The following is a 15,273-nucleotide window of genomic DNA, read 5'->3' as shown; positions in this document are numbered from 1 at the left end:
TTTAAAGTACCAGGAGTACAGATGGGTGGCGTCGACATTAGGCCAGCGGGCCAATGGGTGTGATCGTTAAGATGCTATTGACCTCACAGCTGTTTACTGCTGTAGTGTTGTGCAAGTTTTAATAAAATAACATAAAATAAAATAAAATCGGCTGTAAAAAATAAAAATTTCAAAATAAAAAATTTACTTTTAGGGTTTTGCGTGGCACCAGGCTGTTTGTTACCGGTAACTCGTTTGGTGTACTCAATATGATAACCCCCTTTCCGTTACACATTGTATATATATAAGTTAATAAATCCGATTTAATGTTGTCTTGGTTAAATCAATTGGTTTTTCTTCTCGTTTTTTTTTTACTCATTTAGAACCTTTTTTTGTTCTAATTTTGTGTTGGTAACAATGTAATAGGCGTGTGTTTTTATATTTGTATGCTGGTAACACTGAGGATACTGCTCTTTATACAATGTGTAACGGAAAGGGGGTTATCATATTGAGTACACCAAACGAGTTACCGGTAACAAACAGCCTGGTGCCACGCAAAACCCTAAAAGTAAATTTTTTATTTTGAAATTTTTATTTTTTACAGCCGATTTTATTTTATTTTATGTTATTTTATTAAAACTTGCACAACACTACAGCAGTAAACAGCTGTGAGGTCAATAGCATCTTAACGATCACACCCATTGGCCCGCTGGCCTAATGTCGACGCCACCCATCTGTACTCCTGGTACTTTAAAATAGTATTTTAGAGCCAGGGTTCCGGATATTTTTTTGTTTTTCTTAACTAAGTGTTCCTGCTTTTTTCTTTACTTTTTACTATTTAGCTGACGAGTCCCACCTGGGAAACTTGATTTTTTACTTTATCTCATTAAAATTACAACTTTACACTGAAGGCTGTTAGAATATCAGTGTTTCATATGACTCTTCAATCTCATGGCAAAAAAGAAAACTGACAAACAGTTTCTCATCAATTATTTTAGCAGATTAATTGTAGCAACTAAAATACCGGACTGGCGTTTTTACAGTAATAAAGTAAAAGTAAAACAACGAACTAAGCGTACTGAATAATATCAATGTAGTATTTACCAGAACGTGTTTGTAACATTATGAAAAATTTAAATATGAAAGAAATAATTTTTAAAGAATTAATAATTAAAAAGAGAAATAATCAAACTATTATTGAATCACAAATTCCGAGCAAACTATTGTTGTTGGTTTTAACTAAAATTTTCCAAATGAACCCTGAAATCGGCGTGACTTTTCTTTGCAAGGAGCAAAGAGCAAGGTCGATTAATAATGTATTAAAATGGGTTCCGGATATTTTAAGAAATTTTCTATTACGAACGAAATTCTTTTTCATATTTTAAGAAGCCGATAAACGAATATCGTCATAAATTAATAAAACTATTACTAATGATCTAGTACTTAAATGACGTTTACATAGGTTGTTAAAAGTCCGGGAAGAAAGAAATGTTCGTGAAGGGAAACATGTTTTCTTTTAAGTCTCTGATCCTTGCGGACGTCAGACGGCAGTCTCTCTGCGTCATCTGCATCAACAACACTGCTCTTTTTTGCATCATGGGTAAAAACATCTCCGAATAAAATAAAGGAATTTATCATTTAGCTACCAGGATTTCATGGATACGCAAGAGGTTTAATTTATCTACTTAAAAGTAAATCAAAACGGGCCCCTAATTTACCAAAACGAGAAGGCAAGACTAGATAGAGTACTTGTCTCTCGTTCTTAAATTCGACTAATTCAAGGTCAATATTCAAATTTGAGGGTGTGTGTGTGCGCAGTCAATGAGTTCACTGTTCTAGTACACTAAGCGCCGCCCAATGGCGCTACGCCGCGAGACAGGTGATGTACACGTATCCTTTTTTCCGCTTTAGGGTAAGTTAGGGTAAAATGATGATCCCACCTGATTATTTACGTTTGTGATTAGTAAACTTTTACTTTGTTTAATTTTATCGCCGCATTAATAAAAAAAGTTGTCAACATTTAGTCAACCTAGGAAACACGTTTTGTACATGCCACTTTTTCCTATTGGTAAGAGTGGTAGTAAGTATGGTAAAATTTTGAAATCAAATAATACTGTTTTTAACCCCTTTATTATGGTAAAATTAATAAGATATTGAATCATAGGGACAAAACATATTTTTACTAAAATAATTTTATTTCACCTTTGTTTGCAAAAATATTTTAGGTTAAAGTGGCCGTGGTCGACTTTGCCCGTGTCTCCCCAGTACTAGGATGCCAGAATCGGGAAGCGGAAATGTACAATTATTTGAGAAGTCAATCAGTCGTTCGCTATCGGTTTGCGTGACAACCAGTGCTGCCATTTTAGCGCTTTGGGCGCTAGATCTAGCGCTTTTTTTATGTGTTTGGTGCGCTTTACAGAATTATGGCACCTAGCGGATAATCTGGTGTTTTTTTTAATTTACATCATGACATATTAAAAAACTCTATGGCTCTATCAGCATCAGTTATTTTAAAGCCTAATAGCGTGTTTTTTTGTTTGTTTGCTTTATTTCATTCAAGAAAAATTGTTCTTTTAGCGCGATATCTAGCGCTTTTTTAAAGCACAATTTCCAAGAAATCGAGCGCTTTTTTACATCTTACAGCGCTCAATCGGATTTTTGGTCTGGCAGCACTGGTGACAACATTGTTTGTGTTTTGACTTTTTCGTACACGTGTTCTCTTTCGTGATTTCTTTGAGTAATTCAGAATATTATTACGACTACAATGAACATTATTGGTCGCATACCTAGCTACCAATCCACATGTTTTTACGGAGTCATCTTTCCAGTACCAGTGGCGGATAAATGTGTTGGCTGGATGCTGGAATAGTCGGAGATGTTGTCGTTGAACCATATTTTTTGCCTAACAGCCTAAATTTCCTAGAAAATTACTTAAATGAGGAACAGTAATGCCAGTGAGAAGTTACGTGGATATCGTGATGGAAAACAACCTAATATTCCAACATGGTGGCGCTCCAGCTCACTTCGCTCGTGATGAGCGCAGCCACCTCAATGCCCGGTTCCCGGAATGGATTGGACGAGGAGGACGTATCGCATTGCCTCCGCGGTCTCCAGAACTCACACCACTTGACTTTTTTTCTGGGGATACATTAAAAATAAAGTGTATGCGTCGGATTCCCCTTCGAGCGAAGAAATGGTTGCCCGCATCAAACCGCATGCGATACTGTAACGCCAGGAATGCTTCGCAATGTCTGGGTTTCCATTTACCGGAGAGCTGACTTGTGCATCCAAGAAGGAGGTCGACGTTTTGAACCCTTTCTTTGAAAGGTATGTAGGTTTTCAATCTTTCTTTGACTTAGTTACCAATTTATTTTGTAATGTAGGTAATTATTTATTAGCTTGCATGAAGAGTTATGAATGTGGATGAAGCGAAGGAAGTATGCAGAGATCGTGGAAAGATGTAGTCTCTGTCTATCCCTCCGGGAAAAAGTCGTGGTTTTATGTATGTAGGTAATTATTATTTCTTTTGCATTTCATGCGAATATTTTCAAATCGATTGAATGTCTTAAACGACGTACCTCTGTCAAAGCAAAATGATTCTTATTGATTAAGTAAACGAGTCTTATTTGTTTGTTTTAGAATCTTCGTCAAACGTTCGCCGCCTTGCCGCGATCTCTTTGACGGCGCCGACAAAGCGGCTACCTACGACTTAGGTCGCCGACGGTACCAGGAGAAAATGACGAGTGAGGAGTTAGTGTTTTAGTGTACTACATCGATAGTGTCTTAGTGTGTGTGTTGTTTTGAATTGGGGATGTTGACCCGATAGTGATTTGCCACGTTTGTTTACATTTAAATAAATACATTTTATTGCGAAATTTTATTGACATGCATTTATGAACATGGTGATAAGGACCAGCAGTAGCAGTAGGAAGAATCTATTTAAGGTATAGTATCCACCCACTTTTTATGATAACCCCCTTTCCGTTACACCTTGTATAATTGTGTGCGCTCCTTTTTTGTAAAGTTCCTATATCTTTAAAATAAAAGTCTTCGTTCAATTCATTGTTTTTTCTTAATTCAAGTTTGGATCATTGTTGACGTTAGTTGACGTAATTGATGATTTGTTACCGTTTCTTCTGTAATGACTGAAGCTTTGGAATCGGCACTAAACTTAGTTTTAAATTGACGTCAAAAGATATGACAATTATTATATTAAGTGAAGTTCGAAATGTCAAATTTGAATTTGAATTTTAAAACTATATTAACACGTCCAATTATTAATAATTTGGACCAAGTAATTTGCACTTGAAATCATTCATCTCACTTATTGTCATTCATTAAAATAGTCACGTCTATATCCCTTTCTCGGTAGACAGATTCAAGTCTAGAAGAGATTTTTGCCTTTATGATAGAATTGAGATTCAAATAGTGACAGGTTGCTTGTCCATCGCCTATAACAAAAAACCCAAATAAAGTCTATCCCTTAGTCGCCTCCTATGATATCCATGGCATATGAGATGGAGTGGTCCTATTCTTTTTTATGTTGGTGCCGGGAACCACACGGCACGATGTACTTTTAACATTTTATTGTCATTATGTACTTTTAACATATCATGACGGTAAAACATGTTGGAACACTATTATAATTTTGACATCTTATATGCATTTATATGATATAGTACATCTATACACATACACATGTATTGGCAAATAAATTTAACATACATTGTTTTTCACAAATAACATATTATTCTACTAATAAACATTAGTCATCCATGATAAAGAGCTATTAGAGAAAATATGGCTTTTCAACGTTAGGGGTGTAATGTAGTTTTTACGAGCAGTTAATCTGACTGAAGTAGTTGGAGGGTTCGACGACACTTAAATCGAATTATGTAGAATTTATAGCCACTGTAGACGCTAATGCTGTGACTTTATGTGGAAATTCTGAAATTGTACATACATACATACATATGATCACGTCTATATCCCTTGGCAAGGTAGACAGAGCCACCAGTCTTGAAAAGACTGATAGGCCACGCTCAGCTGTTTGGCTTAGTGATAGAATTGAGATTTAAATAGTGACAGGTTGCTAGCCCATCGCCTAAAAGAGGAATCCCAAGTTTATAAGCCTATCCCTTAGTCGCCTTTTACGACATCCGTGGGAAAGAGATGGAGTGGTCCTATTCTTTTTTGTAACGGTGCCGGAAACCACACGGCACTGGAATTGTACATAGAAGTGAATGTGGAAATTCGTGAAATTGGTATATTATATGGAGTTGATAGATTTCTTAAAACGTTTCTTAGATGAGACTAGCTGTGCCCGCGACATCGTCTGCGTGGAATAGTTATTTTACAAAAAAAATCACAAACACTTTAGTGCCCGCCTGTACCCTGTATTTGTTCCGCCATTTTGTTCCAAATCGCTCGCAACCCGTTCCTTTTCTTCGCCATTACGAGTATCTGAATGGAGCAGAAAAATATTACGGATAAAGATATAAGTATCTCAAAAATTATAATTTTAACCATGCTATGTGCCGTGTGCCCGGCATTTGAACAATAGGATCACTCTATCTGTTTCTCATGGATGTGATAAAAGGCGACTAAGGTATAGGCTTATAAACTTGGGATTAATTTTTTAGGCTATAGGCTAGTCACTATCACAATGCCAATTCCGAAAAAAACAACTGAACTTGGCCTATCGTCTTTTTAAGACTGTCGGCTCTGTCTAATCCGCAAGGGATATAGACGTTATTATATGTATTTATGTACTTATGGATCGTGAATATAGGGTTTAGTTGACAGCTCGTCATTTTACGTATTTCGGCATTATCTTAATACGTCGCATTATTTGATAATAATGCGTCTCTTGACTTAACTAAACAACATCTCCTACTTGATTGGACCCTTAGAAAATACGCTACCTAGACTAAAACCAGTGATCAATATACATACATACATAAATCACATCTCTTTCCCGCAGGGGTAGGCAGAGACCACATCTTTTCACTTGCCACGATCCCTGCATACTTCTTACTTTCGCTTCATCCACATCCATAATTATCTTCAAGCAATCTCGTCGGTTTCGGGTACTCTTGACACGACATTTTGCTAGAACTTCTCCGATTTGATTCTGTGAATGGGACTGTAGGAGTGGGAAGGCCTAGAACGAACGTGCCTTGAAAGGTCCAAGTCTGTTTTTATTAGAAAAAAGAAGTCTAATTTCTAGTTGTAGCGAATGTTTTCATCAAACCTCGTATTAAAATTATACCTCGTATTGGTCCAGTTGTTTCTGACTCAGTCATGAGAGTGTAAATAATCTCTGTATGTTACAGAGATTATATCTCTGTTTTTTTTTTGTTACAAATTACACAGATTGAGTGTTAGCCTCGAAGTAAGTTCGAGACTTGTGTTACGAGATACTAACTCAACAATACTATATTTTATAATAGATCCCTATGTATGTATGTGTAGTGTAGTTTAAAGGTATGTATCCTATAACTATTAGTATAGGTTTATAGTATAAATGGTATAGTAAGTATGTTTATTATACATTATTATTATCACCCACAAAAAGGTTCTCCGCTTAACCCAATGATAGACTGTTAGATAATGCTGTTAGCATTAAGTTCGTCTATTGTACTTTACAAATTGTAATTGTTACAATAAAGAATAAATAAATAAATAAATAAAATTCACCCAACTTTAAAAACTCAACTCTCCCTGAAGTTTTAAAGTTGGGTTTCATTAAATTTTATTCGTAAGTCGTAAAAAAATTATGACACCCCCACAACGAATGCGGCAATAGTGGCTACACATTAATGAGAGTGGGGAGAGTGAGGGGGGGGGGGGAGGTCCAGAATTCCATCAACCCTTGACACTTTACGACTTTAGTGTACTTTATGCTGGTGGGGGTAACTTTAATTATTTCAATAATACGCCGCTACGTAGGTACTCGTAGTAAGTAATTGAGGTTAGGCGTTTTTTATTCTTATCCATTTTTTGAAGTGGAAATTAATTTAATTTTACAGCCGTGCGTTTTACGGCACCAATAAAAAAAATTGAAATGGGTAATGGGTAATTCTATCTCTGTTGATGTCGCAAAAGGCGACTAAAGGATAGTCTTATAAACTTGGGATTCTTTTAGGCGATAAGTCACTATTTAAATCACGATTGTATCATTAAGCCAAACAGCTGAACGTGGCCTATCAGTCTTTTCCAGACCGATGACACTGTCTAGCCCGTTACGAATTAAGACGAATACATACATATGGTCACGTCTATATCCCTTGCGGGGTAGACAGAGCCAACAGTCTTGAAAAGACTGAATGGCCACGTTCAGCTATTTGGCTTAATGATAGAATTGAGATTCAAATAGTGACATGTTGCTAGCCCATCGCCTAAAAGTGGAATCCCAAGTTTATAAGCCTATCCCTTAGTCGCCTTTTACGACATCCATGGGAAAGAGATGGAGTGGTCCTATTCTTTTTGTAATGGTGCCGGGAACCACACGGCACATTAAGACGAATATCGGAATACGAATTGCCATTCCAATTCAACCTATTCCCCCGGTATACTAACAAAATAATTGGTAACACAAAGCGAGACAGACGGTATTGTCTACGTGAGACGAATTCATGTGTGGTTCCCGGCACCAATACAATAAAGAATAGGACCGCTCCATTTCTTTCCGATGGATGTCGTAAAAGGCGACTAAGGGATAGCGCTACAAACTTGGGATTATTTTTAAGGTGATAAGCTAGCAACCTGTCACTATTTGAATCTCAATTTTATCATTAAGCCAAATAGCTGAACGTGGTCATTCAGTCTTTTTAAGACTGTTGGCTCTGTCTACCCCCCAAGGGATATGGGCGTGACCATATGTATGTATGTATGCTTACAAAATAATTGTTAACACCGTCACAGACGGTATTGTCTACGTGAGACGAATTCATAGGTGGGTATTGTACGTACGGAACGGGCTGTTGTTTTCCCAACTTATTAGTATTGAAAACCGGTGGAAGTAATGTAACTTTAGCTTCCCGCTGCGGCTGCGCGTGCGTTGCTGCGATTTCTTTTGAAGGAACTCTTGACTGGTTCTACAATCCTTCGTGTTTTTTAATGTAGACAATGTGCATTCGTCCATGATTTAGATTTAAGAGATCTATTTTTGTATATTGACGTCCGATGAAAATGCTGCAGTGTAGTTTGTTCCGCCGCTTCTTCTACACATGCGCTTTGGAAGCGGTAGTAGTTATAATTAGATTTGAGTGGTGTGACGTCAATAAGTGATACCTTGTATCCAATCTTGAAAATAAATCTGTTCTATTCTATTCTATTCTATTCTGATAAATATATGAAGATGCTAAAGTCTGTTACGCTCTCACACTTCGATCATGTTCATTCATTCATGTTTTTTAATGAAAATAATTCTATTCTATTCTATTCTAGAATTTAAGAGATATATATTTGTAAATTGACGTCCGGTGAAAATGCTGCAGTGTAATTTGTTCAGCCGCTTCTTCTACACATGCGCTTTGGAAGCGATAGTAGTTATAATTAGATTTAAGTGATGTGACGTCAATAAGTGATACCATGAATCCAATTTTGAAAATAAATCTATTCTATTCTATCAAGTATAAAAAAACTTAATACTCGAAGTGATATACAAAAATTATATATATGTAAGCATGAAAGCACAATAAATCCGGTGGACATGAGAGCGTTAAGGAGTATGATGGGTGTGAAATTGAGTGAACGGATAAGGAACAGCGTGATAAGGGAATGTTGTGATGTGAAAGAAGATGTAGTTACAGGAATAGAAAAGGGTATGTTAAGATGGTTTGGTCATGTGGAGAGGATGAATGAAGGCAGATTGACTAAGCAAATATATATAACTAGCTGTGCCCGCAACTTCGTCCGCGTGTTAGTATAGTTATTTTGGGCATCATTGAAGCCCTCAAGGATGAATAATTTTTCCCGGTTTTTCACATTTTCCATTATTTCTTTGCTCCTTATAGTTGCAGCGTGATGTTATATAGCCTAAAGCCTTCCTCGATAAATGGTCTATTCAATTCGAACCAGTAGTTCCTGAGATTAGCACGCTCAAACAAACAAACAAACTCTTCAGCTTTATATAGATAGTAAATAATTGTGGACGGAAAAGTAACAGTGGGAAGGCCTTTCCGCAACTATTTTCTTTGATGTTATTGGACAATAATTATATATCATTTATATTGTGTTATGCCGTGTGGTTCCCGGCACCGATAAAAGAAAAGGACCACGTCTCCATCTCATTCCCATGGATGTCGTAAAAGGCGACTAAGGGATAGACTTATGAACTTGGTATTATTCTTTTAGGCGATGGGTTAGCAACCTGTCACTATTTGAATCTCAATTCTATCTAAAGCCAAATAGCTGAGCGTGGCCTATCAGTCTTTTCAAGACTGTTGGCTCCGTCTATACCCCGCAAGGGATATAGACGTGATGATATGTGTGTATTTGTATTGTATTCTTCTTGAACAAATACAGTTCATGAAATATTTTGGCCGCGATAAAACGAATCGGTCCGGTAATCTGGCGAACACAGAACATTGTTGCGTTTGAAAATGGAGGGGCGCCGCCGCCGCCATAAAATTTTACGATCCGTCGCCATAGCGACGCGGCCATTACGCGCGCTCAGTTCCGGATTACGCCACTGTGGCGCTACCGTGCTGCCGATGAATGGTAAAGGTTTGTTTTGATTGGCGAGGGTAAGCTGGTATAGGGTGGTAGGTATTTGTTTTTCTTGATTTTACTAGTTTGGCAGCGAACTTTCAAAAGTGGAATAAATGGGTGTCTCTTGGAAAGGTATGTGACATATTTGTATTATATGTATATCTTCTATCAGTCTTTTCAAGACTGTTCGCCCTATCTATCGCGCAAGGAATATAGACACGGCGTGTGTATTTATGTGAAGGACAGACATGGAGTGGTCTTATTCTAAAGTGCTGGAAACAACACGGCACAAAAAAAAACTTAATTTTAAAATGTTTTGAAAAATAATAAATAAATATATACGGGACAAATTACACTGATTGAGTTAGCCTCGAAGTAAGTTCGAGACGTGTGTTACGAGATGCTAACTCAACGATACTATATTTTATAATAAATACTTATATATAGATAATCATCCAAGACCCAGGCCGATCAGAAAATGTTCTTGTCTCATCATGCCCTGGCCGGGATTCGAACCCGGGACCTCCGGTGTCACAGACAAGCGTACTGCCGCTGCGCCACAGAGGCCGTCATAAAATAATAAACAGAGGCAGTTGAAATCGCAGGCTCGCATAGAATGAAACACCACCTCTATGTTTATACAAGAAAGTTCACAGACTGACCGCCGCCGCTCCGACCGTGAACCCGCTACACTAATATTTACCCACTTCCCTAATATTCAGGTGCTAATTGATCGGCCAGCGCCCTGAGACGGATACGTGGCAGGCCCGCTCGTAATAGCCGAACGTGTGTTTACGTCGTGAAGGGTGGCAAGGATTTCGATGTGCAGTGATATTATTTTCATTTTGAAGGAATACAGTTTCAACTTTTTTTTTCAGCATTATCGAGAAATGGTACTTACAAAGGCGGACTGCCTTTGTAAGTACCATCTCTATCTGCTTTGTGCTGTTTTGTATGTTTTACTCTTATGGTGCAATAAAGAGTTTTATCTATCTATCAGAATAGCTTGCATGAAAAGAATAATGAATACGAGTTTGAGGATAATTGAAAGTGAGAAGATACCACCCCTTCAGGGAAGAGGCATGATTTATATGAGACTAGAGGCCGCCCGCGACTTCGTCCGCATGGAAACCCTATCAATCCCGCGGGAACTCTGGGATAAAAAGTAGCCTATGTGTTATTCTGGGTCTTCAGCTACCTACATACCAAATTTCATGGTAATCGGTTCAGTAGTTTTTGCGTGAAAGAGTAACAAACATCCATACATCCATACAAACTTTCGCCTTTATAATAGTAGTAGGATTCAGTCAGAAACTTAACCTTAAAGAATAATGCGTGAGACCCCCTTTATGTGTGAGAATCACACGGCACTATAGTTATCTGTTATACTATAATTTAGTATGAACAGAAATCTGGGAAATGTCCCAATTTTCCCACTAACATCTGGTCACCCTACAAGATAAAAGCCGAGAATACGCCGCGTTTGATGCGCCGGCGTCGTAACTCTAACGTGTTTACGTTACGAGTTCACGCGAACACGCATACGGCCCACCTTGTACAGCTGTAGATTTCGATGAACTACTTGAACGATGAATACTTGAATGATGAATGTGTGAACGATGAATGATCGGGAGTGAAGTGAAGAAGTGAAGTGACGAACGTACCTTGATCAAATCGGAGACGTTCTAGCGAAAGGTCTGGTCAAGAGTACCCGAAACCACCGAGCTTGCATGAAGAGAGTTATGAATGTGGATGAAGCGAAAGAAGCGTGCAGGGATCGTGGCAAGTGGAAAGAGGTAGTCTCTGCCTACCCCTTCGGGAAAGAGGCGTGATTTATGTATGATAAAAAAAGAATAGGACCACTCCATCTCTTTCCCATGGATGCCGTAATAGGCGACTAAGGAAAGGCTTACAAATTTGGGATTCTTTTTTAGGCGATGGGCTAGCAACCTGTCACTATTTGAATCTCAATTCTATCATGAAGCCAATCAACTGAACGTGGCCATTCAGTCTTTTCAAGACTGTTGGCTCTGTGTACCCCGCAAGGGATATAGACGTGACCATACATATGTATTATCATTTGACGTTTTTATTTTTGTTTCAGCCGTCGAACACCATTTGGCTCATAAAGTGCGTTCACACAAAGGTGGAAGGCGACATCGCGCTGCCAACTGTAAGTTTATTTATTTATTTTTTTAATAGGATTAAGTTATTTCTCACGCTCGTTCATTTTCTCTATGTTTCATAAAGGTATTTCTGTTTGTTTTTAAACTGTTTATCTATACTAATATTATAAAGCTGAAGAGTTTCTTTGTTTGTTTGAACGTGCTAATCTCAGAAACTACTGGTTCGAATTGAAAAATTCTTTTTGTGTTAAATAGATCATTTATCGAGGAAGGCTTAAGGCTGTATAACATCACGCTGCAACTATTAGGATCGAAGAAATGATGGAAATGTGAAAAAAAAAACAGAGAAAATTATTCATCCTTGAGGGTTTCAATGATGCCCAAAATAACTATTTCACGCGGATGAAGTCGCGGGCACAGCTAGTTGCACATAAAAATAAATACTTATAACAAATTATATTTAACTGACACGCTGAAGTATGATTCGGCGTAATATAACTTGTCTGTCTGTCTACAAACAAGTATTGACATGAAAGTAAATACCGGCCAAGTGCGAATCGGACTTGCTCACGAAGGTTTCCGTGCCATTATCACGTTTGTTGTAAAACCTCTTTTAAAGAGAAAAAAAATTGTTTAAAAATTATGTTTGTTGTATGGGAAATAATTTTAAGTGAGAGTAAATGAGAAAAAAAACATAGATATATAAGTAGATAAAACACTATATTGCACCTTAAAGGTGAAACATACAATAACAACACTTGTTTAAAATTGTTTACTATTATTAAAATGGTTTAATAAAATTAAATGCATTACTTCAAAGACACAACTAACATCCTAGTAACGCCATCTATACGTCAGTAGCGAAACTAAAACTTCCGCACCTCGCCGACAGATGGCAAGCTGCGCTTCGAACCGGAGCCCTACAGCAAGAAGATGGAACTGAACAGCACTGGCAAGATACATTGCAAAGTCGCCGGCGGTGACGCGCCTGCGGTGCAATGGTACTTGGTGAGTGAGATAGATACATACATACATACATACATACATACATACATATACATACATACATATACATACATACATACATACATGTATACATACATACATACATACACACATACATACATACGGTCACGTCTATATCCCTTGCGGGCTAGACAGAGCCAACAGTCTTGAAAAGACTGATAGGCCATGTTCAGCTATTTGGCAGTAATGATAGAATTGAGATTCGTCAAGTGACAGGTTGCTAGCCCGTCGCCTAAAAGAGGAATCCCAAGTTTATAAGCCTATCCCTTAGTCGCCTTTTACGACATCCATGGGAAAGAGATGGAGTGGTCCTATTCTTTTTTGTAATGGTGTCGGGAACCACACGGTATACATACATACATACCTACATATAGTCGCGTCTATCTAGCTAGCAACCTGTGGTTCCCGGCACCAATACAAAAAAAGAATAGGACCACTCCATATATCTCTTTCCCATGGATGTCGTAAAAGGCGACTAAGGGATAGGCTTACAAACTTGGGATTTTTTAGGCGTTGGGTTAGCAACCTGTCTCTATTTGAATCTCAATTCTATCATTAAGCTAAGTAGCTGAACGTGGCCATTCGGTCTTTTCAAGACTGTTAGCTCTGTCTACCCCGCAAGGGATATAGACGTGACCATATGTATGTCACTATTTGAATCTAAATTCCATCAAGAAGCCATACAGCTGAACGTGGCCTTTCAGTATTCGCGAGACCGTTGGCTCTGTCTACCACGTAAGGTATGAAAACGTGATTATATTGGTGGTATTATGTGCCGTGTGTAATGTAAAATTTTAATTTGTTCTGAAATTACAATCGTTTGTATGTTTGTATATAACCTACCTACCTACTATTATACCTATATTTTTATATATTTCCAATTTATTCATATATTTCCAGAACGAAAACGACCCGTTACCAGAAGGTCTGACCTCGTCCAACGGCACACTGCTCGTGACCTCGGCGTCTCGTGACCACGCTGGAAAGTACACGTGTCGAGCGGTCGATGGCAACCACACCATCACGGCTGAAATCAGCCTGGATATAGTTGGTGAGTTAGTGAGTTAGTTAGTTAGTTAACTGTTAAATTAGCGTCAGAAGTCGACTTAGTAAGTACCCTTTTGGGAACTCTGTTTTATTATTTGTGAACTCATCTTTTATACAAAATTCTCGTGTCACAATGTTCGTTCCCGTACGAGGAGTAACGGCTTGACCGATTCTCATGAAATTTTGTGAGCATATTGATTAGGTCTAAGAATCGGCCTACATCTGTTTTTCATACCCCTCAGTGATAAGGGTTGTCCACCCTTAACCCAACTAACATGAGTGACAGGAAATTATATATGTATATGACGCATCATCATCATTTCGACGGCCTCTGTGGCGCAGCGGTAGTGCGCTTGTCTGTGACACCGGGGGTCCCGGGTTCGAGTCCCGGCCAGCGCATGATGAGAACCGAACATTCTCCGATTGGCCTGGGTCTTGGATGTTTATCTATATAAGTATTTATTATAAAATACTAGCGGACCCGACAGACTTCGTTCTGTCAAAAAGATTTGTAATATGACAGTTTTTTGTTCCTATCTATTAGACCTACATTGCTTAGACAACAGTGAACTTTATACATTAGCAATAAAGCTCAAATTGATTGTACGTATTAGTTAGAAAACGTTTGTATGGGATAAAGAAAAGGACTGTTTTTAAGGTTTTTCAGGCAATTATTTGGTATTTTTTCGCCGTAAAAACCATCCTTGAGCTTCGACGAATAAAAAAAAAAAAAGAATTGGCCAAATTGGTCTAGGCGTTCTTGAGTTATGCGCTTATATGTGCTTCATTTTGCCGTATAGTAAAACTCCGTCCGCCATTTTTTCTGCGTCTATGTTTGTACAATTATGTTTTTATTGAGTGTTTTATTTAATTTTTTGTATGGCATTTTTACTGCCGCTTCCAAAGCGTCATTGCAGAAGAAGCGGTAACCAAAAAGCACTTCAACAACGTCAACTTCACAACTATTTAAACTTACAATAGAAATTTGGACGAGAGAATACATTGTTCAGATTAATTGATTTATATGAGATTTAATAATAATAAAAATGTCCGTCACGACAGAGATATATATATATCTCTGTCGCGTCGCGTCTGCGGGTCGCTAGTATATATTATATATCGCTAGTATATACATATATATATATACTAGCGATATATACCCGCCCCGCCCCGGCTTCGCACGGGTGCAAAATTATAAATGTTATTATACATAAAAAACCTTCCTCTTGAATCACTCTACCTGTTACATAAAACCGCATCAAAATCCGTTGCGTAATTTTAAAGATTGAAGCATACAGACAAACAGACTGAAATAGCGACTTTGTTTTATACTATGTAGTGATATATCTCTGTCGTGACGGACACAGACGTGACACCG

At 37.9% G+C, this 15,273-nt stretch overlaps 1 protein-coding gene across 1 annotated transcript in view; it reads left to right on the top strand.

Annotated features, from left to right (window-relative positions):
* LOC106142121 (tyrosine-protein kinase-like otk) overlaps nucleotides 1–15,273 on the top strand; it is a 49,350-nt gene that overhangs the window by 15,454 nt on the left and 18,623 nt on the right. The window contains exons 3-5 of the mRNA XM_060952005.1: nucleotides 11,801–11,869; nucleotides 12,715–12,830; nucleotides 13,749–13,899. Coding sequence (XP_060807988.1) covers nucleotides 11,801–11,869; nucleotides 12,715–12,830; nucleotides 13,749–13,899 — 336 coding nt within the window. The remainder of the gene's footprint in view (nucleotides 1–11,800; nucleotides 11,870–12,714; nucleotides 12,831–13,748; nucleotides 13,900–15,273) is intronic.

Source organism: Amyelois transitella, chromosome 27 (assembly GCF_032362555.1).
Source record: "Amyelois transitella isolate CPQ chromosome 27, ilAmyTran1.1, whole genome shotgun sequence".
NCBI classification, from domain to species: Eukaryota; Metazoa; Arthropoda; class Insecta; order Lepidoptera; family Pyralidae; genus Amyelois; species Amyelois transitella.
Note: the sequence above shows the minus strand (reverse complement) of the source record. Positions and strands in the feature narration are given on the sequence as shown.